General features: G+C 46.7%; 1 protein-coding gene and 1 pseudogene across 2 annotated transcripts; one reads left to right on the top strand and one right to left on the bottom strand.

The window, feature by feature from the left end:
• The window catches only part of LOC119309466, a 128,862-nt pseudogene extending 113,897 nt beyond the window's left edge, over nt 1-14,965 (top strand).
• Nucleotides 14,966-21,507: 6,542 nt separating this feature from the next.
• LOC119308688 (putative FBD-associated F-box protein At5g56390) lies at nt 21,508-23,800 on the bottom strand. 2 transcript variants are annotated; one of them, XM_037584821.1, is made up of 3 exons: nt 22,525-23,798; nt 22,287-22,421; nt 21,508-22,173 (listed from the first exon to the last, which is right to left on the bottom strand). In XM_037584821.1, the coding sequence occupies exons 1-3, from the start codon at nt 23,644-23,646 to the stop codon at nt 21,820-21,822; spliced, it is 1,611 nt and encodes a 536-aa protein (XP_037440718.1). In that variant the 5' UTR covers nt 23,647-23,798; the 3' UTR covers nt 21,508-21,819. The 2 variants fall into 2 exon arrangements, with proteins under 2 accessions (XP_037440718.1, XP_037440719.1); XM_037584822.1 differs by having other exon boundaries at nt 21,991-22,173; nt 22,274-22,421; nt 22,525-23,800.
• Nucleotides 23,801-26,902: the final 3,102 nt, after the last annotated feature.

The raw sequence follows: 26,902 nt of genomic DNA, 5'->3' as shown, positions 1-26,902 counted from the left end.
TCTTTTGATCAACGAGCTAGTCTAGTAGAGGGTCACTAGGGACATGGTATTTGTTTATGTATCCACACATGTATTTAAGTTTCCGATCAATACAATTCTAGCATGAATAATAAACCTTTATCATGATTAAGGAAATATAATAATAACCATTTTATTATTGCCTCTAGGGCATATTTCTATCAGTCTCCCACTTGCACTAGAGTCAATAATCTAGTTCACATTGCCATGTGATTAACACCCATAGTTCACATCGCCATGTGACTGCTACGTCTTGAGCTTGCGTTGGTTTTCCTCGAAGAGGAGAGGGTGATGCAGCAATAGTAGCGTAAGTATTTCCCTCAGTTTTTGAGAACCAAGGTATCAATCCAGTAGGAGGCTCCTCAAAAGTACCACGCACCTACACAAACAAACTGAGAACTCGCAACCAACGCGATAAAGGGGTTGTCAATCCCTTCACGGCCACTTGCGAAAGTGAGATCTAATAGAGATAGTATGATAAGATAAATATATTTTTGGTATTTTATAATATAGATGCAAAAAGTAAAGATGTAAATAAAAGTAGATTGGAAGCAAATATGATAACAGATAGACCCGGGGGCCATAGGTTTCACTAGAGGCTTCTCTCGAGATAGCATAAGTATTACGGTGGGTGAACAAATTACTGTCGAGCAATTGATAGAAAAGCGAATAATTATGAGATTATCTAGGAATAATCATGTATATAGGCATCACGTCCATAACAAGTAGACCGACTCCTTCCTGCATCTACTACTATTACTCCACACATCCACCGACTCCTGCCTGCATCTAGAGTATTAAGTTCATAAGAACAGAGTAACACTTTTAAGCAAGATGACATGATGTAGAGGGATAAACTCATGCAATATGATATAAACCCATCTTGTTATCCTCGATGGCAACAATACAATACGTGCCTTGCAACCCTTTCTGTCACTGGGTAAGGACACCACAAGATTGAACCCAAAGCTAAGCACTTCTCCGAAGATTGAACCCAAAGCTAAGCACTTCTCCGAAGATTGAACCCAAAGCTAAGCACTGGGTAAGGACAATACAATACGTGCCTTACAACTGATAATTCGAAGAGACTTGCAAAGATAACTCAATCATACATAAAAGAATTCAGAGAAGATTCAAATATTATTCATAGATAAACTTGATCATAAACCCACAATTCATCGGATCTCGACAAACACACCGCAAAAAGAGTTTACATTGAACAGATCTCCACAAGAGAGGGGGAGAACATTGTATTGAGATCCAAAAAGAGAGAAGAAGTCATCTAGCTAATAACTATGGACCCGTAGGTCTGTGGTAAACTACTCACAACTCATCAGAGGGGCAAGGATGTTGATGTAGAGGCCCTCCATGGTCGATCCCCCCTATGGCAGAACGCCGGCGAAGGCTCCAAGATGGGATCTCGCGGATACAGAAGGTTACGGTGGTGGAAATTGTGTTTCGTCTGCTCCCTGTATGTTTTAGGGGTACGTAGGTATATATAGGAGGAAGAAGTACGTCGGTGGACGCCCGAGGGGCCCACGAGACAGGGGGGCACACCCTACGGGGGGGCGCCCTCCTATCTCGTGGGAGCCTCGGCTGCTTCTTGACTTTCACTCCAAGTCCTCTGGATCACGTTCGTTCCAAAAATCATGCTCCCAAAGGTTTCATTCCATTTGGACTCCGTTTGATATTCCTTTTCTTCGAAATACTGAAATAGGCAAAAAAACAGCAATACGGGCTGGGCCTCCGGTTAGTAGGTTAGTCCCTAAAATGATATAAATGTGTAAAATAAAGCCCATAAACATCCAAAAGGGGTAATATAATAGCATGGAACAATCAAAAATTATAGATACGTTGGAGACGTATCAAGCATCCCCAAGCTTAATTCCTGCTCGTCCTTGAGTAGGTAAATGATAAAAAGAAAATTTTGATGTGGATTGCTACCTAGCATAATTCTCAATGTAATTTTCTTTATTGTAGCATGAATTTTCAGATCCAAATGATACAAAATAAAAGTTCATATTAACATGAAAATGGTGATACTTCAAGCATACTAATCAAAGTAATCATGTCTTCTCAAAATAACATGGCCAAAGAAAGTTATCCCTACAAAATCATATAGTCTGGCTGTTGCTCTATTTTCATCACACAAAGTATTTAATCATGCACAACCCCAATGACAAGCCAAGCAATTGTTTCATACTTTAATAATCTCAAACTCTTTCAACTTTCACGCAATACATGAGCGTGAGCCATGGACATAGCACTATATGTGGAATAGAATGGTGGTTGTGGAGAAGACAAAAAAAGGAGAAGATAGTCTCACATCAACTAGGTGTATTAACGGGCTATGGAGATGCCCATTAATAGATATCAATGTGAGTGAGTAGGGATTACCATGCAACGGATGCACTAGAGCTATAAATATATGAAAGCTCAACAAAAGAAACTAAGTGGGTGTGCATCCAACTTGCTTGCTCACGAAGACCTAGGGCACTTTTGAGGAAGCCCATCATTGGAATATACAAGCCAAGTTCTATAATGAAAAATTCCCACTAGTATATGAAAGTGACAACATATGAGACTCTCTATCATGAAGATCATGGTGCTACTTTGAAGCACAAGTGTGGAAAAAGAGATAGTAGCATTGTCCCTTCTCTCTTTTTCTCTCATTTTATTTTTTTTCTTTTTTTTCTTTTTCTTTCTCTTTTTTTTTCTTTGGCCTTCTTTTTTTCTTTTTGGCATTTCTCCCCTTTTTTTATTTTTTTTTCTTTTTGTAAAGTCCGAAGTCTCATCCCGACTTGTGGGGGAATCATAGTCTTCATCATCCTTTCCTCACTAGGACAATGCTCTAATAATGAAGATCATCACACTTTTATGGATTTACAACTCAAGAATTACAACTCAAAGCTAGAACAAGATACGACTCTATATGAATGCCTCCGACGGTGTACCGGGATATGCAATGAAACAAGAGCAACATGTATGAAAATTATGAAAGTGGCCTTGCCACAAATACGATGTCAACTACATGATCATGCAAATAGCAATATGACAAAAGTAATGCGTGTCATATGAACGGAACGGTGAAAAGTTGCATGGCAATATATCTCGGAATGGCTATGGAAATGCCATAATAGGTAGGTATGGTGGCTGTTTTGAGGAAGGTATACAGTGGGTGTATGGTACCGGCGAAAGTTGCGCGGCACAAGAGAAGCTAGCAATGGTGAAAGGGTGAGGTGCGTATAATCCATGGACTCAACATTAGTCAAAAGAACTCATGTACTTGTTCCAAAAATTTAGAAGTCATCAAAAACCAAAGCACTACGTGCATGCTCCTAGGGGGATAGATTGGTAGAAAAAGACCATCGCTCGTCCCCGACCACCACTCATAAGGAAGACAATCAATAAATAAAATTGTGCTCCAACTTCATCACAAAGCGGTTCACCATACGTGCATGCTACGGGAATCACAACCCTTAACACATGTATTTTTCATAATCACCTCAACTAGCATGACTCTAATATCACTACCTCCATATCTCAAAACAATTATCAAGCATCATATTGATCATAGCATCCAATTCTGTTTTCTATGATAGTTTCTATTATACCCAACTTGGATGTTCATCATTCTAGGACCAACTTTGTAACCATAGAAAATACCATGCTGTTCTAAAAGACTCTCAAAAATATATAAGTGAAGTATGAGAGACTAGCAATTTCTTCAAAATTAAGACACCACCATGCTCTAAAAGATATAAGTGAAGTACTAGAGCAAAAACTATCAAGCTCAAAAGATATAAGTGAAGCACATAGAGTATTCTAGCAAATTCTAATCAAGTAGGCTTCTCCCAAAAGGTGTGTACAGCAAGGATGATTGTGGTAAACTTAAAAGCAAAGACTAATATAATACACGACGCTCCAAGCAAAACACATATCATGTGGCGAATAAAAATATAGCTCCAAGTAAAGTTACCAATGAACGAAGACGAAAGAGGGGATGCCTTCCCGGGGCATCCCCAAGCTTAGGCTTTTGGCTATCCTTGAATATCTTGGGGTGCGTTGGGCATCCCCAAGCTTAGGCTCTTGCCACTCTTTATTCCATAGTCCATAAAAGCTTTACCCAAAACTTGAAAACTTCACAACACAAAACTCAACAGGAAATCTTATAAGTTCCGTTAGTGAAAGAAAACAAACCCACCACATAAGGTACTACAATGAACTCATTATTTATTTAATTTGGTGTTAAACCTACTGTATTCCAACTTCTCCATGGTTTATAAACTATTTTACTAGCCATAGATGCATCAAAATAAGCAAACAACACACGAAAAACAGAATCTGTCAAAAACATAACAGTCTATAGCAATCTGTAACTAACGCAAATTTATGTAACTCTACAAATCCTACCAAAATAGGAAGTCCTGGAAAATTTGTTTGTTGATCAGAAGCAAAAAGAATCAACACAAAAGCACGTTCCCGTGAGTTAACAAAATTATATTCGTGCGCGCAAAGTTTCTGTTTTTCAGCAGAATCAAATCAACTATCATCGTAGGTTATCCTATAGGTTCTACTTGGCACAAACACTAATTAAAAGATAAAAACACATCTAAACAGAGAGTAGAAGCAAGATTTATTACTAAACTGGAGCAAAAACAAAAAACATAAAGAAAAATTTGGTTGCCTCCCAACTAGCGCTATCGTTTAACGCCCCTAGCTAGGCATAAAAGCAAAGATAGATCTAAGTAGTGCCATCTTTGGCACTTATCTTTTTAATGGGGTTATGCTCAAGTACGGGAGGCTCTTTGAATTTCCCATCATGCTCAGAGATCCTAAGATCTAAGGCATCCAACCGCTTATTGTAAAGTGTGATCAAATTATTCATGCGCTTAATACTTGCAACAATATTCTTAAAAGGTTCAACAAGTTTTTGCAATTCAAGAAGTTTCTCTAAAATTTGGGTTCCTTCAAGAGATAAAGAAGATCTTTCTTGTCGGGGAAGTATTCCTACTATCCCTTCTAAAACTTCATAAGCGGAACTAGGATCAATTTCAATAAAATCCCCTTCTGCGGCAACATCAAGGAGTTGTTTGTGGGGTAAGGTTAACCCAATGTAAAAATTGTGAATTAAAATCTTGAAATCTCCTTCTAGGGCACAACTACGATAAGATTCTAACATCCTAAACCAAGCATCTTTTAAATTTTCACCTTGTCTTTGTTTGAAGTGGAGAACTTCAAAGTCGGGAGACAAAGGGATAAAAACTGAGCCAGCCATGACGACAAGGTAAACGAGCAAACAGAAAAGGCAAGCGAAAAGAGAGGAGGAGATTGGGAAATAGAGGGCAAATAAAACTGCAAGGGTGAAGTGGGGGAGAGGAAAATGAGAGGCAAATGGCAAATAATGTAAATGCGAGGGAGATGGGTTTGTGATGGGTACTTGGTATGTCTTGACTTGAGCGAAGACCTCCCCGGCAACGGTGCCAGAAATCCTTCTTGCTACGTCTTGAGCTTGCGTTGGTTTTCCTTGAAGAGGAGAGGGTGATGCAGCAATAGTAGCATAAGTATTCCCTTAGTTTTTGAGAACCAAGGTATCAATCCAGTAGGAGGCTCCTCAAAAGTCCCACGCACCTACACAAACAAACTGAGAACTCGCAACCAACGCGATAAAGGGGTTGTCAATCCCTTCACGGCCACTTGCGAAAGTGAGATCTGATAGAGATAGTATGATAAGATAAATATATTTTTGGTATTTTATAATATAAATGCAAAAAGTAAAGATGCAAATAAAAGTAGATTGAAAGCAAATATGATAAGAGATAGACCCGGGGGCCATAGGTTTCACTAGAGGCTTCTCTCGAGATAGCATAAGTATTACGGTGGGTGAACAAATTACTGTCGAGTAATTGATAGAAAAGCGAATAATTATGAGATTATCTAGGCATGATCATGTATATAGGCATCACGTCCATAACAAGTAGACCGACTCCTACCTGCATCTATTACTATTACTCCACACATCGACCGACTCCTGCCTGCATCTAGAGTATTAAGTTCATAAGAACAGAGTAACGCTTTTAAGCAAGATGACATGATGTAGAGGGATAAACTCATGCAATATGATATAAACCCCATATTGTTATCCTCAATGGCAACAATACAATACGTGCCTTGCAACCCTTTCTGTCACTGGGTAAGGACACCGCAAGATTGAACCCAAAAGCACTTCTCCCATGTCAAGAAAGATCAATCTAGTAGGCCAAACCAAACTGATAATTTGAAGAGACTTGCAAAGATAACTCAATCATACATAAAAGAATTCAGAGAAAATTCAAATATTATTCATAGATAAACTTGATCATAAACCCACAATTCATCGGATCTCGACAAACACACCGCAAAAAGAGTTTACATCGAATAGATCTCCACAAGAGAGGGGGAGAACATTGTATTGAGATCCAAAAAGAGAGAAGAAGCCATCTAGCTAATAACTATGGACCCGTAGGTCTGTGGTAAACTACTCACAACTCATCGGAGGGGCAAGGATGTTGATGTAGAGGCCCTCCATGGTCGATCCCCCCTCTGGCAGAACACCGGCGAAGGCTCCAAGATGGGATCTCGCGGAAACAGAAGGTTACGGTGGTGGAAATTGTGTTTCGTCTGCTTCCTGGATGTTCATACTGTGTCATCTCAACGGATTTTGACGGTTCCCTATTTAACATGAATGCGGTTGTCTCTAACACATAACCCCAATATGATAAAGGCAAATTAGTAAGAGACATCATAGAACGCACCATATCTAATAAAGTATGGTTACAACGTTCGGACACACCATTACGCTGCGTTGTTCTAGGTGGCGTGAGTTGTGAAACAATTTCACATTGTTTTAAATGAAGGCCAAACTCGTAACTCAAATATTCGCCTCCACGATCGTGTCGTAGAAACTTTATTTTCTTGTTACGATGATTCTCCTCTTCACTTTGAAATTCTTTGAACTTTTCAAACGTTTCAGACTTGTGTTTCATCAAGTAGATATACCTATACCTACTCAAATCATCTGTGAAGGTGAGAAAATAATGATACCCGCCGCGTGCTTCAACACTCATTGGACCGCATACATCGATATGTATTATTTCCAATAATTTATTAGCTCGCTCCATTGTTTCGGAGAATGGAGTTTTAGTCATCTTGCCCATGAGGCATGGTTCGCAAGTATCAAATGATTCATAATCAAGTGATCACAAAAGTCCATCTGCATGGAGTTTCTTCATGCGCTTTACACCAATACGACCTAAACGATAGTGCCACAAGTATGCTGCACTATCATTATCAACTTTGTATCTTTGGCATCAATATTATGAATATGTGTATCACTACGATCCAGATTCAATAAATCATTTACATTGGGTGTATGACCATAGAAGGTTTTATTCATGTAAACAGAACAACAATTATTCTCTGACTTAAATGAATAATTGTATTGTGATAAACACGATCAAATCATATTCATGCTCAACGCAAACACAAAATAACATTTATTTAGGTTCAACACTAATCCTGAATGTAGAGGGAGTGTGCGATGGTGATTGTATCAACCTTGGAATCATTTCCAACACACATCGTCACCTCGCCCTTAACTAGTCTATGTTTATTCTGCAACTCCTATTTCGAGTTACTAATCTTAGCAACTGAACCAGTATCAAATACCCAAGGGCTACTATAAATACTAGTAAGGTACACATGTATATCAAATATACCTTTGTTCACTTTGCCATCCTTCTTATCCGCCAAGTATTTGGGGCAGTTCCGCTTCTAGTGACCATTCCCTTTGCAGTAGAAGCACTCAGTTTCAGGCTTAGGTCTAGCTTTGGGCTTCTTCACGGGAGTGGCAACTTACTTGCCATTCTTCTTGAAGTTCCCTTTCTTTCCCTTATCTTTTTTCTTGAAACTAGTGGTCTTGTTAACCATCAACACTTGATGCACTTTCTTGATTTCTACCTTCACCGATTTCAACATCACGAAGAGCTCGGGAATTGTTTTCGTCATCCCTTGCATATTATAGTTCATCACGAAATTCTAGTAGTTTGGTGATAGTGACTAGAGAACTCTGTCAATCACTATCTTATCTGGAAGATTAACTCCCACTTGATTCAAGCGATTGTAGTACCGAGACATTCTAAGCACATGCTCACTAGCTAAGCTATTCTCCTCCATCTTGTAGGCAAAGTACTTGTCAGAGGTCTCATACCTCTCGACATGGGCATGAGTCTGGAGTACCAATTTCAGATCTTGGAACGTTTCATATGCTCTGTGGCGTTCAAAACGTTTTTGAAGTCCCAGTTCTAAGCCGTAAAGCATGGCGCACTAAACTATTAAGTAGTCATCATATCGAGCTTGCCAAACGTTCATAACGTCTACATCTACTCCTGCAGTAGGTCTGTCACCTAGCGATGCATCAAGGACATAATTCTTCTATGCAGCAATGAGGATAATGAAGGACATTATTGCTACCATCATCTTCCAACTTAGTTTTCTCTAGGAACATATCAAAAATAGGGGAGCTATATCGCGAGCTATTGATCTACAACATAGATATGCAAAAACTATTAAGACTAAGTTCGTGGTAAATTAAGTTCAATTAATCAAATTACTAATGATTCCCACTTAAATTAACATCCATCAAGTTATCTAAGTGATACATGGTCCAAATCAACTAACCCATGTCCGATCATCACGTGAGATGGGATAGTCATCAATGGTGAACATCTCTATGTTGATTATATCTACTATATGACTCATGTTCGACCTTTCGGTCTCCAGTGTTCCGAGACCATGGCTATACATGCTAGGCTCGTGAAGTTTAACCCAAGTATTCTGCGTGTGTAAATCTGGCTTACACCCGTTGTATGTGAACGTAGAGTCTATCACACCCGATTATCACGGGGTTCTTTGAAACGATGAACTTTGGCAACGGCACATACTCGGGAAGAACACTTTTATCTTGAAATTTAGTGAAGGGATCATCTTATAATGCTACCGCCATTCTAAGCAAAATAAGATGCATAAAGAATAAACATCACATGCAATCAAAATATGTGACATGATATGGCCATCATCATCTTGTGCTTGTGATCTCCATCTCCAAAGCATCATCATGATCTCCATCGTCACCAGCTCGACACCTTGATGTCCATCATTGCGTCGGGGTCATCTCGCCAACTATTGCTTTTACAACTATTGCTAACGCATAGAGGTAAAGTAAAGCAATTACATGGCACTTGAATGTCATACAATAATTAAGAGACAACCCTAAGGCTCCTACCGGTTGTCGATCACAAAACATGATCATCTCATACAACAACGTATATGTTAAAATAAATCCAAGGCCACCATCGATTATTCGAGGACCAAGCAATCACACAAGCACGAAACCGAGATTTGTTAACGAGGTTCACCAATATGGCTACATCCCAGGGGCCTGACTACGGGCGTTCCTCCCCGTGATACCGTCACAATACCACACACCAGCCACCCGGGCGTCGGCACATGCCGTCAGCTCCCCCTTGCGCACCTGTGCTATTATGTTGGTATAGGTTACATCATGTGTCTAGCCCCGCTATATATGAGAGGCCTAGGATACAAGTGTCCTACTTGGACACGACTCCATATCCTATCTAAACACAATACAACTACAAGTCCAACTGTAACCTACCTTGTACACAATATTCGACACAACTCTAACAAACTCCACCTTGGCGAATATTCTCCACCACCTTGAATTCGTTAATGCGTCAAACTTCCATGTACATTGGACTTGAGCCTATCCCATGAGTACCGCTGCTACTTCAAAGACTCCATATGACTCCACCTGCAACTTGTAGTCCCTCCTTTTCTTGATCACAGTCAACACTCGAGCAAAATTAAGTTCCTTTTACTCTAGTTTGTGCTCCCAACTTTCAGAGTATTCGTTCAACGCCATCACACACTGATCACTGACCTGCGTGAAAATGAACAACTCACATATTGGGTGTCACACAAAAGAGTTACCTGAACTCAACATTACCGCTCCTTTCTTGACTGCTTGTCTGAAACTTGAAAGAATCCCACCGTTAATTGTAGTCATTCCGAGTCAAATTCGCAGTTGTCTCACCACATGTATGACCACTAGAGCCCTGGCCCGTCTCCATGCCCCGTGCATACCGCATGCCTTGCCGCTATTACCGCGTCGAACCTCCGCTCTCCTGGTCGAGACTCAAGGGTCGCGAACCCACACTGCAGAGTACCACCGATCATCGCTGACCGGTGACGAGTTTCACGCTTCCATCAGACCACTGGGCTCCAGTCCGAACTACGCGTCCCTCGCTTTTTCCCGCTGAATAGGCTTTGACTCTCTGTACACTTACGTCGTAGCCCCTCAATCAGCACCGAGTGAAGTCCTCCAAACTCCAGCTCCACCTTCAACATGACTCCATGGTAGATGATCAGTCCACCCACGCGCCCCATCGACTTCAAGCTCACATGTGCACCGTATTGAATCAATCCCGCGCCATAGTCTTGTCGAAGCCGCACAAGCCCTCAGACCTGCGCCACGTGTTTCCACGCCCCAGAAGTCGGTCACCATCAGCATCACGCTCCTATGTCATCGTCACCGATCCCACCACCTTCTGTACCAACCGACTCATGTCGATCCGTCAGACTATCTAGTCCGACCCAGCCGAACTTTTTCGGCTGCACGACACGTTCCAGACTCCTCAAGCCACTGACATTTGCCATCCACACACAATTTTACCGACAAAGAAACCCAAAGAAAAATCTCTTGTAGCTTTTCCATGTGAGTACTCCAAAAGAGATCAACAAACTCTTAATTCACCACACCTTCATAGCTTCTAGACTTTTTTTTATTTCTTTCTTGATAGCAAACACGTCACGACTGACTCTGTCCTTGTGCCAAATTTCTCTTTTGTCCAAATAAATCTCTAATACGTTGCACATACGAGGACCTTGGCAATTCAGTATGGAACAAGTCTCCCATAAGAGCACCCCAGCACAGCCTACTACCAGACCACCATGGCCCCCATGTGGCTTCACCTCGGGTCCCTGTTTCCGCTCTCGGCCTCAGGCCACGCAGCCTGCAGCCTTCGAACAAGCGCCGCAACCAGCAGCATGGCCGACAGGTACTGTGTCAATCCCTTCGATGATTCACTGTCCGATCAATCTGATAGCTACCGCTGGACCTCTGACAGCTGCACCAACGCCGCGCCCAAGGAGGCCGCTTCCAGGCGCCGCACTCAATGATATGCCTGCCGCTTGCTCGATTCAACACCGTCGACTCTGCTTCTGATTGCTTTTCCAAAACGCCGACTCCGAACAGATATCGTTGCCACTGTTCCGATCCGTCGATCGGTTTCAAACTCCACAACAATGATCTCTCAGCTTCGCTTCCTCTAGATCAACAGTCAACGCGCTCTGAACAACCTAGCTCATGATACCACTTGTTAAAATAAATCTAAGGCTACCGTCGATCATTCGAGGACCAAGCAACCACACAAGCATGAAACCAAGATTTATTAACGAGGTTCACCGATATGGCTACATCCCCGGGGCCTGACTACGGGCGCTCCTCCCCGTGATACCTTCACAATACCGCACACCGGCCACCCGGGCGCCGGCACATGCCGCCGGCTCCCCCTTGCGCACATGTGCTATTATGTTGGTATAGGTTACATCGTGTGTCTAGCCCCGCTATATATGAGAGGCCTAGGATACAAGTGTCCTACTTGGACACGACTCCATATCCTATCTAAACACAATACAACTACAAGTCCAACTGTAACCTACCTTGTACACAATATTTGACACAACTCTAACAGTATACCACATCACGTCTTGACCATATCACATCACAACATGCCCTGCGAAAACAAGTTAGACGTCCTCTACTTTGTTGTTGCATGTTTCACTTGGTTGCTATGGTCTTCTAGCAAAAACCGTTCTTACCTACGGCAAAAGCCACAACGGTGATTTATCAAGTTTGTTGTTTTAACCTTCTTCAAGGACCCGCCATAGTCAAATTTGATTCAACTAAAGTAGGACAAACAGACACCCGCCAGCCACCTTTATGCAAAACAAGTTGCATGTCAGTTGGTGGAACCGATCTCATGTACGTGGACATGTAAGGTTGGTCCGGACCGCTTCATCCCACAATACCGCAGAATCAAAATAAGACGTTGGTGGTAAGCAGTATGACTATCACCGCCCACAACTCTTTGTGTTCTACTTGTGCATATCATCTACGCATAGACCTCGCTCGGATGCCACTGTTGGGGAACGTTGCATGGAAAACAAAAAAATTCTACGCACACGCAAGATCTATCCATGGAGATGCATAGCAACGAGAGGGGAGAGTGTGTCTACATACCCTCGTAGACCGTAAGCGAAAGCGTTTAGTAACGTGGTTGATGTAGTCGAACTTCTTCGCGATCCAACCGATCAAGTACTGAACGTACGGCACCTTCGCGTTCAGCACATGTTCAGCTCGGTGACGTCCTCACCTTCTTGATCCAGCAAGACGGGCGAAGTAGTAGATGAGTTCTGACAGGACGATAGCATGGTGATAGTGGTGATGCATCTATTCTCCATTGGGCTTCGCCGAGCACTACGAAAATATGACCGAGGACGAATTAGAGGGAGAGGGGCACCGCACACGGCTAGGGAATTGTGGTGTGTGTTGCCCCTCTCCCTCCTCTCATATATATATAGGTGGAGGGGGAGGGTAGGCAGTCGTTAGGGCACCCCAACTGGCCGGTGGCTGCCCTAGGGCGCCTGCCCTGGCCGAATCCCCCCTTCCATATTTGTGCATGGGGGAAGGAAAGGGGGGCTGGCTGCCTTTCGGGCGCATCCCCCTTCCTTCCCTCCCTCTTTGGTGTGTGGGCAAGGGGTGGAGGGGTGCACCAACCCCCTTGTGGGCTGGTGTGCTCCCCCTTTGGACCATAAGGCCCACCGCTTGCTGGTGGCCTCCCGGAACCCCTTCCGGCACTCCGATAAAATACTCGGTACTTCTGAAACCTTTCCGATGACCAAATACTATAGTCCTATATATCAATCTTTACCTCCGGACCATTCCAGAGCTCCTCGTCATGTCCATGATCTCATTCGGGACTCCGAACAACATTCGGTCATCAACCCACATAACTCATACAATATTATATCATCAACGAACGTTAAGCGTGCGGAACCTACGGGTTCGAGAACTATGTAGACATGACCGAGACACCTCTCCGGTCAATAACCAATAGCGAAACCTGGATGCCCATATTGGTTCCTACATATTCTACGAAGATATTTATCGGTCGAACCGTAATGACAACATACGTAATTCCCATTGTCTGTCGGTATGTTACTTGCCCGAGATTCGATCATCGGTATCTCTATACCTAGTTCAATCGTGTTACTAGCAAGTCTCTTTACTCGTTCCGCAATACATCATCTCGTAACTAACTCCTTAGTCACTTTGCTTGCAAGCTTCTTATGATGTGTTTACCGAGAGGTCCCAGAGATACCCTCTCTGATACACGGAGTGACAAATCCCAATCTCGATCCATGCCAACTCAATAGACACCCTCGGAGATACATGTAGAGCATTTTTATAATCATCCAGTTACGTTGTGACATTTGATAGCACACAAGGTATTCCTCCAGTATCCGGGAGTTGCATGATCTCATGGTCGAAGGAATATGTATTCGATATTAAGAAAGCAATAGTAATAAACTAAACGATCATATGCTAAGCTAATGGATGGGTCTTGAGAATGATGTGATCCCATTATCAAATGACAACTCATGTCTATGGTTAGGAAACCTTAACCATCTTTTGATCAACGAGCTAGTCTAGTAGAGGCTCACTAGGGACACGGTATTTGTTTATGTATCCAACATGTGTTTAGGTTTCCGGTCAATACAATTCTAGCATAAACAATAAACCTTTATCATGATTAAGGAAATATAATAATAATCATTTTATTATTGCATCTAGGGCATATTTACATCAAGTCGGCGGTGGCGCGGGCGAAACCCTAGCGGAGGGAGCGCGCGCGCCCTTCCATTCGGGGGGTCTCTTCCAAAAACAATGACAACAAGAGCCGGATAGGGTACCTTCAAAAGCCACCCCGACGACATCATCCTCGCCACACATCCCAAATGTGGCATTGACTGGCTCAAGGCTCTCGCCTTCACCAACACCAACCACTCCTGCTACGGCTTTGCCGACCACCCCCTCATCACTCGCAATCCCCAACACGTCATGCCGTTCATCGAGATCCCTGGTGCCAGCATGGATCATACTGCCATCGAGGGACACCCTTCTCCAAGGCTTCTCGCCACACACATTCCAGTGTCATTGCTCAACCCATTGGACAAGGGTTATCGAATCGTGTACCTGTGCGGGATCCCAAGGATGCACCGGTGTCAAGGCTGCACTTTGAGAACAAGGCTTATGATGGCTTCAACTTGTCGATGGACAAGGCTTTCAGTATGTTCCGCGATGGATTCTCGCCCTATGGCCCCTTCTGGGATCACTGCCTCAAGTACTGGAAGGAGAACCTAGCAAGACCAAGCAATGTCCTTTTCTTGAAGTATGAATATATTACGGCAGATCCGATGGAAGTCGTGAGGAAGCTGGCGAAATTCCTTGGGGTCCCGCTGACCAAAGAGGAGGAGAGCTCTGGTGTTACCCGAGAGGTGGTGAGGATGTGCAGCTTTGAGACACTTACCAGCCTAGAGGTTAATAAGGCATGTGGCGTTGCTCACGGAAACAATGTGTACCTCGATAATTCTTTGTTTTTCAGGAAAGGAAAAGTCAGGAACTGGGTGAACCACATGAGCCAAGATGGGGGAAATGTTGGATCGCATCGTCCAAGCCAAGCTGCAAGGATGCGGGCTTTTGTTTTGATCTGTGCGTGTTTGTTTGAACTGTGTATCATGTTGTGTGAGCCCGTGTCCGTCAGCGCGTCCATCACAACTTCGAACGGATTTGTTGCTTTCAATTTCCTAGTACCATGTTTTAAATCTGAAGCCTGTTTTAATTGTGTTTTAGTTCTGGAGGCTAAAATAAAATGCATGCTACATGTCAAGCCATTGTTGTTTCTATTTCAGAATTGTAAATGGAAATAAATCAGATGTTACATGTCCTACTCCTAGCATCTAGCAGACCGCACACAGTACTGATCTGTGCTATTTACGGCGTCACTGTATGTCTAGAATTATGGAAGAAGAGTGTCAGGTATAATAACCATGTTTGCTGATTCGGAGAAGTGCTGGATGTTAGAGCATCTCCAGCCGTTGTGGCCCCAGGACGCGTTTTTTCGGCCTTCTGGGGTTGCCCCGGCGGAATTTTTGCACTGGGAGTGAGAATTTCTCCGGCCATCCCCCACCCAGCCGGGCGCCGTGCGAGGAGACGAGCGGCAAGGAGGCTCAGGCAAGGGCGCGCGTCGAGCGCGGGCGGCGAGGAGGCGTGGCGAGGGCGCGCAGCGGCCAGGGCGAGGGCTCGGCGGCCTGCTGGTCTCCAAGGTCAAGGCCACCACCGCAGCTCGCACTGTTCTGGAAGGTCTGACGGAGCTCGGAGAGGGAGACGTCCGGGAGGGAATTGAGCACGACTAGGGAGCCGTGGTTGGCGCCGTCGTCAGGGAAGGTGGAGGCAGCGGCGAAGTGAGCCCACACGGCCTGGCCGAGGACGAGGCCCCGACAGTCGTCCTGCTGCCACTCCGACACCGGCGACTGGGGTGGCCAGGCGGTCGTGGTGGCACTGCTGCCGCATGTGCTGCTCGCGCACCACGGCGCCCTCGACGCCAGCGCCGCCGCGTCCACCGTGCGCATGTCGCCAAAGGGTGCCATTGCGCGCGCCACCTCGAACTTCGGTGTGTGCGGCGGCAGCAGGCTGAGCACGACCGCGCGGCTTGCCGGACCGTTGACCGCCGTCGCGGCCACCGTCGGCACAGGGAGCCCAATCTGCGGCTAAATCGCGACGGTCTGCGGCTGTGGCATGGGCATGGGCATGGGCATGGGCATGGCCATCGACGGCGGCATGACCGGGAACGGCGGCGGGCAGTAGAGCTGGTGGGGGAGCGATAGAAACGGCGGGAGCCATGCCACCACCGCCTCCTCCCATTCCCGGCGAGCGCGGCCGGAGCAAGGAGCAGGAGACGCGGCGAGGAGGCGGGGCGGCGAGCGCGGCCGGAGCGAGGAGCAGGAGACGCGGCGAGAGGGAGAGAGGAGAGATTCTTTTCTGTATGCACGTGGGTGGTCCTAGCAGAAAAAGGAGAGAGATAGAGATGAGAGAGGCTGGCCGGTGGGGTTTGGGCATGCAAAAAATAGCGTCGGACTCTCAATTGCCCCCCGGTGGGCTGGGTTTGGCCTGAGGTCGCCCGGGCTATTTTTGCCTAAATCTGACGCAAAACGATGTCTTAGAGCATCTCCAGCCACGCCCCCAGAACGGCCTCTCCAGGCGATTTTTTCGCGTCGGCGCTGAAAAACAGCCCAGTCGTGCCCCCACGAGCCTGATTTTCGCCGGCCTGGGCCGAAATCAGCGCCGACGGACCCAGGCCGAACACGGCGCGCTGGGGGCGCCCGGGGGCGCCGGGGCAAGTGGCTTTGGCGCGAAGCAGCCGCGGGCCCGCTGAGTCAGCGAGACGGGCGCTTCGTCGCCCTCATCGCCTCGGTTCCTGCATGAATCAATGCCAAGGCTGCCGCGCTGCCGCCGCCGGTCAGCCTTGCCATTGATTCCTCACGGGCGGCGCGTCACGGGCCGGCGCGGCAACGCCTTCCCTCCCGCCACGCGTACACACGGGCGCGGCTATATAAGCCGGTGGCCTCCCTCGCCTCTGGCCACACCAGCCCTAGCCGTTGAGCTCTCCCTCTCCTCGTGTGCCGCCGCCGAGCCCTCCCTCTTCCCTCTCCCGTGCACCGCCGTCGAGCCCTCCCTCGCTCCGACACCCGATGGCCGCACGTTCCCCCGACGACGCTGCGGCGGCCAACGGTTTCGGCCGCCGCTCGCTCCACGAACAGGAGTCATGGCTCCTGTTCGAGGCCAACATCCCGGCGCCGCCGGACATGCGCGCCGGGCCGACGGGGTGGAGGCTCAACGACGGGGGAGTGCTCGTTCCCCCGTTGCCCGACGCTGTGGCGCGCCCCCCTACTTCGCCGCCGAGGTCGAGCTCGTGTGCGCCTCCCTCACCGACGATCAGCTCGCCCTCCCCCAGTATGCCGCCGACAACCACGCGGCGCGGGCGGCGTACTTCGAGCGTCGTCAGGAGCAGAGGCTGGCGTCCACCAACGGGGCGCCAGTGGTGGGCGGCACGAAGAACAATGAGGGGCGCCGCATGTGGTGGGGCGTCCCCGACCGCACGCTCGAGGGCGTGCTGGCGCACCTTGAGGGCGGCAACGACCCGCCGCTGGCATACCCTCCCCTGGCGGCCGCCCACCGCCGACGCGTCGGGCAATGGATTCCCAGGAGGTTCGGCTCCTCCTCGTCTTCCTCCTCGCACTCCTCCTCCCGAACTTCTTCCCACTCCTCCGGCACTCCGGCGCTGCTCGGTGTCAAGGCCGAGTCCGCGGCGGAGACGCCTCTCGGCCGGCGCACTCGCAGCGCCGGCGTCGTCATCAATGAGGGCGACCGGCACGCCTCCTCGTCGGCTCCTCCGCGCTTCGTCAAGCCAAAGACGGAGCCGAGGCTCGCGCCGGTGAAAATGGAGCCGGGGCTCCCCGCCGTGACGACGGAGTACGACGACGTGGAGCTCGACGACGAGGCGGCCCCGAAATGGGCGCACAAGGACTTCCTGAGGATGGAGAGGGAGCGTTAGTGCGCCGCCCTGCGGCGCTTCGAGCAGCGCCGCCGGGGCCGCGACGAAGGAGGAGTCGTCGTCCTCGACGACAGCGACGACGACGATGCGCCACCGCCGCCGCCGCCAGTCCGCCATGGCGATGCCGGGCAGGGGTCCAGCAAGGACGACCGCGTCAAGGAGGAGAAGGCCGACGACGACGACGGCGGCGAGGATGGCGGCGACGACAGCGACTACTCCGCGTTCATCGATTTCTTTTTTGAGTTATATTTGCTATGTAAGCCGCGAATGTGTCTAATATGTGCCAAAGTTTGCCGAAATTTAGCCGTGTTTAACCAAACTTCGTCGAATATTTTTTTTTCTTGAAAAAATTAGACGCGTCTGTGTGCGGTCCTGAGGCCGGCGACTGGGGATCAACTCGTCCCCAGGCCGTTTTTTTGCGCCGGCTCGCCCTCAGGTGGCGATTTTAGGCGCCCCTGGGGGGCCAACGGCTGGAGATGTTCTTAGAAGCATGGCTGGGACCTTTTTCTATCGCCGGTGCTAAAAAAGATGCTTGGGTAGGCGTCTTATGGGCCCGAGTGGAGATGCTCTTAGCCTTGGCTTGCTAGTGGTTCGTTTTGCGCTCTCGGCAGTGCCCATTTTTCAGATGATGGCAGTGGAGCAGCCAATATGGATTCTCGAGCAGATTGATAAGCACCGTAGAGCATTCCTTTGGGCTGGCTTGGCTCTGATGATGTCACTGCGAGTGGTGGAAAATATTCAGCAAAATGGTCTGTGGTCTGTTCGCCGCTTCACCTTGATGGAAATGCCATAACCTCTTCTTCCCCTTGATGCTTTGATTTATTTTTTGATTATTTGTGTTCTTAATCTTGGTTTCCACCGGCGTATGCTCTGTCCTCTCTGGCTAGATTTGAAATTGTTGCCAGAAGCAATAATATTTATCATCAACATGGGAAAGTGTTCTTTGATCCCAAACTCACATGCTCCCTGATCAACAGTAAAATCTGGAAAAAAATCAGAACATTCTTTTTTTTTTGTGATAAGAAAGTTTTAACTTCCTACAAATTTTCGTGATGGAATAACATTGACGAAGGTCTGGACAAAAAAAAGATGCTCCAAAATGCTTCCAACAATAGTTTTTTTGGAGCATCAATTGTGTTTTCTTTTTCCCAGACCTACACGAATGTCATTTCATCACAAAAGTTTGTAGGAAGTTAAAACTTTCATCAATGTCAAAAGAAATCAGAATTTTTGGAATTTTTACTATTTTTCAGATTTTACTGTTCATCAGGAAGCATGTGAGCTCGGGTTCAAATACTCCGCGTCCGGTACATGCATCGGAGATGACAATTGGATGCCAGGGAACCTAATTCCGGGATTGGCAACCAAACGTGTTCGTCGCGATGAGTCATGTGCTTGTGCTATCGGAACACAAGAGGTAATAAAAATTACAACCATGTCTATAGACCACCTAGCGACGACTACAACCACTAGAGCAAGCCGAAGACGCGCCGCCGCCATCGCCCCTCCCTCACCGGAGTCGGGCAAACCTTGTTGTAGTAGACAATCGGGAAGTTATCGTGCTAAGGCCCAAAGGACCAACGCACACGAGCAGCAACCATCGGCATAGAGTTGTAAACCACACGAACAAAGACGAACAAAAAGTGAATCCAAATAGATCCACCAAAGACCAGCACCGACCGAATCCCATGAGATCCGACGTAGACATACCTCCTCACATCCTCCTCCGACGCTATTTGCAGTTTTGCACCATGAGAACGGGGATAGGACATGGGAGACATTATTCCTACTGAGGGACATCGCCACCGCCATACAACCCGAACCAAGATGTTAAACCTAACAAAAACGAGAACGGGGTCCCTCCCACCGGCGGGGGGGCCGAGATCCTCCGCACCTCCACGGCCCAAAGGCCATCGGAGGTGGGGTGGATCGGCGGCGGCGCCGGTGGGAGGAGGAAGGAGACTTTTCTTGAGGAGGAAAGATTTTATTTTATTTTTGAACCCTGAACCATAGAACAATTTTTCTACAATATATTTTCATTTATATATATAACTTTGCCATTTGCATCTTTAGCACTTACGTCATTGAGCCACAAACTATCATACAAATTAGAAACTTATCAAACTAATCTGCCTCCTGGTCAGAGTGTCCAATGCTCATTTTGGTGGAGAGATTGCTTGAAACTCCTGGATACCTACAAATTGCACTCATCCTGAATTTCCATGGAATCTCAACGGCCCCAGTTAGCTTCCTTTGTCTTGAATCCTCACATGTCTTTGCACCAAATTCTCACAGCTGATGGCCCATCCTCCATATTCCAACTTCCTCTTTCAGTGGAAGCTTTTGACCAATATCAGGAGATGTTAGCTTTGCTGGAAAACTACTCTATTCAGGACCATCCTGACACATGGCAATACCCTGCTGGTGCTAGATTATATTCGGTGGCAAATTGGAGAATTTCAGATTATCCCTGCCATTTCTTGGTTATGGAAAGCTTGCTCTCAATTAAAGCATAGGATTTTCTTTTGGCTTCAAATAAATGACAGACTAAACACTAGAGAGTTGCTTCTGAGAATGAGCTTCTTCATAGAGGATTACACTTGTGTCATGTGTGATCAGTATGTTGTGGAAACCAGAGACCACCTCTTCTTCCATTGTAACTTTGCTAAGCTTTGCTGGAGATATCTGTGCCACAATTGGTCTCCTGTTACTGCAAACATTCAGGAACAGCTTGGTTCTCCCAAAGACACTCTACAACTGCCATTCTTCATGAATATCATTATCCTTACCTCCTGGGCCATTTGGACAACTAGGAATGACTTGATCTTCAGAGGGATTACTCCAAATTTATACGAGTACAGGAGGAAATTCAAACAGGAAATGCAATGGCTTGTCTACAGGGCCAAGAAGAAATCACATGCCTCGCTTCCTGAATGGGTCCAGTCCTTCAGATAATTCAGAATGACTAGATGTTAATTTGGCTCTTTGTATTCTTTCATTCTTTTTTACTTTCGGCTGTACATATCACTTTATTTGAAAAGTTATAAAAATATACTGTGAGAAGAAATTCTCTCAGTTTCGGGTCAAAAAAAAGAATCTGCACACAGAGAAACTTCGGTACCACAAGAGATATCGGACAGACTAAGGAAAGTTGGCCTGAACCTGCACAACGGGAATTCCTTCTTGGTCAAGCTGTTCACTGGATCCCAGATTCTTTGCCCCAGATTCTTGCCATGACAAATGAGGACACCGAGGGCCACTGCTGTGGGAAGCCTCAGCGGTTCACGACCACGGCCGACGACTAGCTTGATGATCAGTTAGCAACATGTTCAGTAAGGCCACTGATGCAGGAAATAACGGGTGTGATGTTACCCAAGCTGTGGAACTTGATGCTAAATACGGAGTACATCATACAGCCAAACATCCTCCCAGAAACAAGGCAACATGAAAACACAGCCATGGATATGATACACTCTTGGACAAACAAAAAGGCTATATGTGAGATTTTGTTTCTTCTGTTATGATGCTCAAAAAAGCAGTCAATGCAAATATCCAAATCTCAGGAATAAGATTTTACAATCTAAAACGCCTCTTCTCCTCAAGTATATATCATAGTAGTACCAATGATGGACAAGTATTCCCGACGAAACAACATAGAACATCCATATATGCTGCCATACAATGTTCTAAATTTCACATGCATGCAAATGTCCATTAGAAAACTAGCCAAATGTGACTCGAAGCAAAAGTAGCCAAAATGACCATGATAAACTATAACAGATCATATTATCAATCTGTCAGTCCTAGTGATGTTCTACTGGAATCAAAATGAGCACCTACATAAGTTTTCTTCTTTGGCTGCAGCTGCCATTATTGATTTGTTCTCATTTTTTTCAGATAGGCTGATAAGCAAGAATAGCTCCGAAATGGGCCAAAACTGGTTTCAATGTCAACATGCGAATGGATCCATTAAACCCAAATCACGCACATGACGCATAGTCCAAACACTGCGGACACATCTACCGACTGTAAAATGAAACTGGGCACCTTTGGAAGCCTTTTTCTCCAGCTGAAGCTCCCTGCGCTGCTCTGCAAAGAACTCCTCCGTGTAAACATGGGACTGAATGTGAAATGTCATCAACTCCAACAGTCTCGCGTTCAGTACGAAGAATGTGACAAAGTCAACTTCAGACTTGGAGCCCTCATAACATTCCAATGCTATTGTCTTTATAGGAATCTCAAAACTTCTGATGAAATTGCGGTGCTTACGACGCCATACATTGTTTTCCCCTTCTGACCGTGGCTGAAAAAGAACATCGACAAATTAAAAACCAACCACTTCAGATCAGTAAGTACTAAGTAGATCAAAAGAGCAGTTGAGAACACAACTAAGAGTTACCGACAAAGAATCTTCACCTGAATGTACATCTTCTCCAAGGATGGAAAGCATCTCATCAACTCAATAACTGTATCCAGACTAAGAGTTCCCATCTGTACAGCTAAAGTCTTGACTGACCGCACTGCCGTTGTCAGCTTATCAACACGTGGTCCCTTTATCAAGAATGAAAGAAACAATTACTCATGCATGGACAACTCAAGTGATATGCGATTTTCGTACACACAGCACTGCAATTGAGAAGCTTCAGGAAGGTACCTTAATAACTGTGGAGCCAAACACGAACATGGGAAGACGATCCTTATCTGAGTTACGAAACCCACCAGAAATGCCGCTTAAGCTCTCCGCAAATGTAGGCAAGGTGACATCAGAAAGGCAGCCTAGGGTCTGCAACTTCGGCGCGGAGACTATTGATACATGGATACCAATGGAAAAATCAAGATGGAGCAACCTCTCAAGACAAGGGGTATTCTCGATGATGAGTTCCCGAAATGGGATGGCACAATAGCATTCTGGACGCACACCGATGCTTACAAGGCTAAGGGAGTTGATCCGGACGCTACGGAAGCCAGAGCATCGGTCGATCAGCAAGCACTCCAGAGCAGGTGTGCATCCGGCAATCAACCTGTGCAACGAGAACTCTGTGATGCGGACACTATCGAGCCCGAGCTGCTTAAGGAGGGGAAAGTGAAGCCCTTGGACGATGTCGTCAGGGAGGCTGCATTTTCCCAAGGTGGCAACACAGAGGGTGGCCGAGAAGCGGAATGTGGACGCTGGCGGCGGGTCAATGCATATAGTAGAGCCGGTCTCAAGCTCCTGCAATTTGTCCAGAGCGGCGGACCGGAGCCAGGCGTCGACGGTAGCCTCCGGGGCGTGGAGGTAGCACGGTTCGATGCAGAAGCGGCGGCCGGGCCCCGGGTGGGAGGAAAGGATGTGCGAGATGACGGCAATGCGGGAATCGATGTAAGGGGGCAAGCAGCCGGAGGGGAACTCACGGTAGTCGAGATTGAGAGGGGCGGAGCGCCAGAGGTGGCGCCACCGGGACGCGAGGATCTGGGTGCGGGCGCCGTCCTTGACGGGGAGGAGGGAGACGATGTGGCGGAGGTTATCGTCGTGGAGGTTGCTGATGCGGTCGACGGCTCCTCCGTCTACCTCCCCTCCGGCGGGCGGCTTGTCCGTCGATTTCGGATCTGGCCCCCCCGGCGGCGGCGCTAGCACCTCTCCGTGGATGTGCAGGCCCACTGCCGCCGTCGGCACCTCTTCACGGTGCTGGTGTCCCGCTAGCTTCCTCTTCTTGGAAGTATTAGGACCGGAACCGGCCGCCCTCGTCTCCTTGGCCGGCGGAGGCGGCTGGCGCCGCGGCCGGAGACCATCTCGCATGGTCGAAGGAGGCTAAGTTTTGGTTTCCCGGGAAGGGCAGGGCGGTGCGGAGGGGCAGCAGGAGAGAGGACAGGAGTCGCCGGAGCTGAGCGGAGTTTCTTTCTTTTCGTGAAAAGCTGAGCGGCGGAGTTGTGTAGATGCTGCTGCAACAAGGTAAACAAACAGGTCATGAGGGCATTTGACCATTTGCCCCATGGTATACTCTGGCATTTGATTATTGGCGTTGCTCCACATTACTTTGTCTTTGATTATTTGTCACATATCAGGGCATCTCCAACGCACACCCTTAAAACGGACACATTATCTATCCGCACAAGCATCCGCGGACAGTGTTAGGGGAGCCGGACATTCAACCCCACACATCAAACGTCCAGACACATTTTAAAATGAATATGAATAATCCAGGCAAATTTCATGCAAATTAGGCAATTTTCATTTAAACCAGACCAAGTTAATTACATTTTAAATATATTTCAACCAAACAAAAGCGGACGACACTTTTTAATATAGTCTAAATCTTCGTCGGTTGTGGCGACGTCCATGCTCCGCGTCCTGTCTTCCGCGTGTCCATGGGACACCAGGCATGCCCACGTCACATATGCCCTACTCTTTCTCGTCAGAGTTTGTCGTGTGGGATGGTGCTGGATGTGGACGGTGTCGGATTTCGGGTTCCGGCAGACCCTCAAGGTTCGAACTCTGGGGTACGCCGGAGATCACACCTCCTACCTACCTATGTCTCGTCGCCTCGCAAGGATCTAAACTACACAAAGAACAACACAAGGGACACGAGGTTTATACTAGTTCGGGCCACCATTGTGGTGTAATACCCTACTTTAGTTTGTGGTGTGGTGGATTGCCTCAGGGGCTGGTGATGAACAATGCAAAGGAAGAACTGCCTCGCGAGGGGAGGAGTTCTTGTGGAGGTGATGCCTCTTGGGAAGGATTGAATCCGGATCTGGTGTCCTCTTTTCCCTCCTACTCTGTGGTGGCTAGTCCTATTTATAGAGCGAGGCCCTGGTCCTCTTCCCAAATATTGAGCGGGAAGGGCGCCAACAATTGGCCATTTTGAAGGGGAACATCTAGTACACTTATCCTGGCTAAAGTCGGTCCTTGCCTGCCAAAGACTCTGACGGTGACGCCGGCTTGGGCTCCACGATGACCTCCATCACGCCGTTCTGCTGGTCTTGGTCTTGTTGCACCGAAATGGTTGCCTTTGCTTGATACTCTTGCCTGCACTTGCCCCCTTTGCACCAAAGAGGAAACAAGGACTCTGCGCAGGCTGGCGCCCGTCTGGCTTCGGTCGTCATGGCTTGCGTCACGGGCACCTCGTGAGGTACCCTGCCTTGATCTCTCCGCCTCCTCGCGAGCCAGCCTGACGAGGTTGTGCCTGAGGAAGCCTCCTGTCGTCCGCCCCGCGAGGCTTGGCCCCTCACGAGGGTCTTGAGCATGTGTTGATGAAGATGGGCCGTACTGGGCCACTCCCTGAGCCACGCCGTAGGCCGCAGGCAGGCAAGTCTAGGTACCCCCGTATTAAGCATATTGAAGTTCGTCATCATTTCATTCGAGATCATGTTGCTAAGGGTGACATTAATCTTAAGCATGTTCGCACCGAAAAGCAATTAGCGGATATATTCACTAAACCTCTTGATGAGAAAGTGTTTTGCAGGTTGAGAGGAGAATTGAACATCATAGATGCTTCAAACTTGGAGTAGAAACTCCATTGGATACATGCAAGACATGAGCTTATGACTAATCCTTGATATTTCTCTTATGATGAAAATCTTATGTCTTGGATATATTTGCATCTTGCATGTTATATAACCCATGTAGGTACTTGGTTGAATCAAATTCCATGAGATTGTAATCTACTCACATCTTGAGCAATCTCTACATCACCAAGTCTCTACACTATGGTGGTTGAAGACAAGGAAGCACGGAACCACTCAAACATATCCTTTGACAAATTCTACGTTGAGCTTCATGATTGTCATTTTTGGATACACAAGTGCTCTTCCTTGCAAGAACTAACCCATGTAGGTAGATGGACTCAAATTCCAAGTGGTGCTCCCAACTCTTGATAAGCTACATCAACCTTGAGCAACCCACACAAGTTCAACTACATGGTCAACACCACCAACCAAGGTATGTTATTCCATCTTAGAGAAGCTTTACTCCGAGTCATGAGCTAAAGCAACTCGACAAGATGTGAATACATCAAGATGCTTAAACGAAAAATGGTAACCCCATTTTGAGCTTAAACGATGAGTATGACCTATGATCAAGTGATCTCACTTGACTCCTAAGTCAATATACTCTAACATAGGTGACTTTGTCGCCGACCATCTCTAGACGAAGTTCTCTTGTGTTCTTTTCTGTTCTTTTGCATTTGTCTCATGCCTATTTGTTTCCCCTTTCAAAAAAAAACTTCATCTAGATTTCTTTCTGTTTGCTCTGCATTTCCTGCATCCAATTCATTGCATATCTTTCAATAAATTCCTTACAAATCTTTGTGAGATCTTACTAGTCTAGTGAGCTGAGGTGACAAGTGTTTTCTCTGCGATGAACTCGGTTTCACCGATTTGTTGTTTTCGGTCCAATCGAATCCTTTCGGTACAACCGAATCAATACCACTCGGTGCCACCGATTTCACAACAGGAAAAACAGTTTGCCACTTTTTTTGTGTTTCTTCTGATCCAGCTCCACTCAATGAATCTTGTCCTCTACAAGCATCACATTTATATAAATGCTTTGTGCTGTGACTCAAGGATCAAACCCTTCTTGGAAATTGAAGTCAAAGGGGGAGAGAGAGATCACATCAAAGCTTATCAAGGGAGAGAGTATTACTTCCACGGGGGGGAAAGAGATCTCCAGGGGGAGATAATACTCAAGTAGAAAGTATTTCTCAAGGATCCCAAATGCTTGATGTTCAAGAGGAGACATGCCACATGTCTTCTTGAAGGGAAAGACATGTTCATATGTGCTTATTTGCATTAGCTCTGTTCATTTATATCTTTCAGTTCTGATTTTCTGTTCCCTATCTTCTCCCAGTATCCCATGCTAGATTCAGGGGGAGCAAGACATCTAAGGGAAATAAATCATTTAAATTCATTGCGTATCTTTACCCTTGGGGACATGTCTTATCCAATGCGGTACTTGGTACTCACTCTCTACATGTCATCTCAGTCTTGGTATTCTTGTGGTTTCTTCTGTTTGCTCTGGCTAGTAGATGTACCTGTGTTATCTAACCTTGTTTACG

This window comes from Triticum dicoccoides, chromosome 5B (genome assembly GCF_002162155.2).
Source record: "Triticum dicoccoides isolate Atlit2015 ecotype Zavitan chromosome 5B, WEW_v2.0, whole genome shotgun sequence".
Lineage (NCBI taxonomy): Eukaryota > Viridiplantae > Streptophyta > Magnoliopsida > Poales > Poaceae > Triticum > Triticum dicoccoides.
Note: the sequence above shows the minus strand (reverse complement) of the source record. Positions and strands in the feature narration are given on the sequence as shown.

Excerpts from the sequence above, each read along its gene's own strand:
- LOC119308688 (XM_037584821.1), bottom strand. The coding sequence starts at position 23,646 with ATGCGAGATGGTCTCCGGCCGCGGCGCCAGCCGCCTCCGCCGGCCAAG. Across the intron at positions 22,422-22,524 it reads TTGGCTCCACAGTTATTAAG|GGACCACGTGTTGATAAGCT; the intron begins GTACCTTCCTGA and ends TTCTTGATAAAG. Across the intron at positions 22,174-22,286 it reads TGGAGAAGATGTACATTCAG|CCACGGTCAGAAGGGGAAAA; the intron begins GTGAAGATTCTT and ends GTTCTTTTTCAG.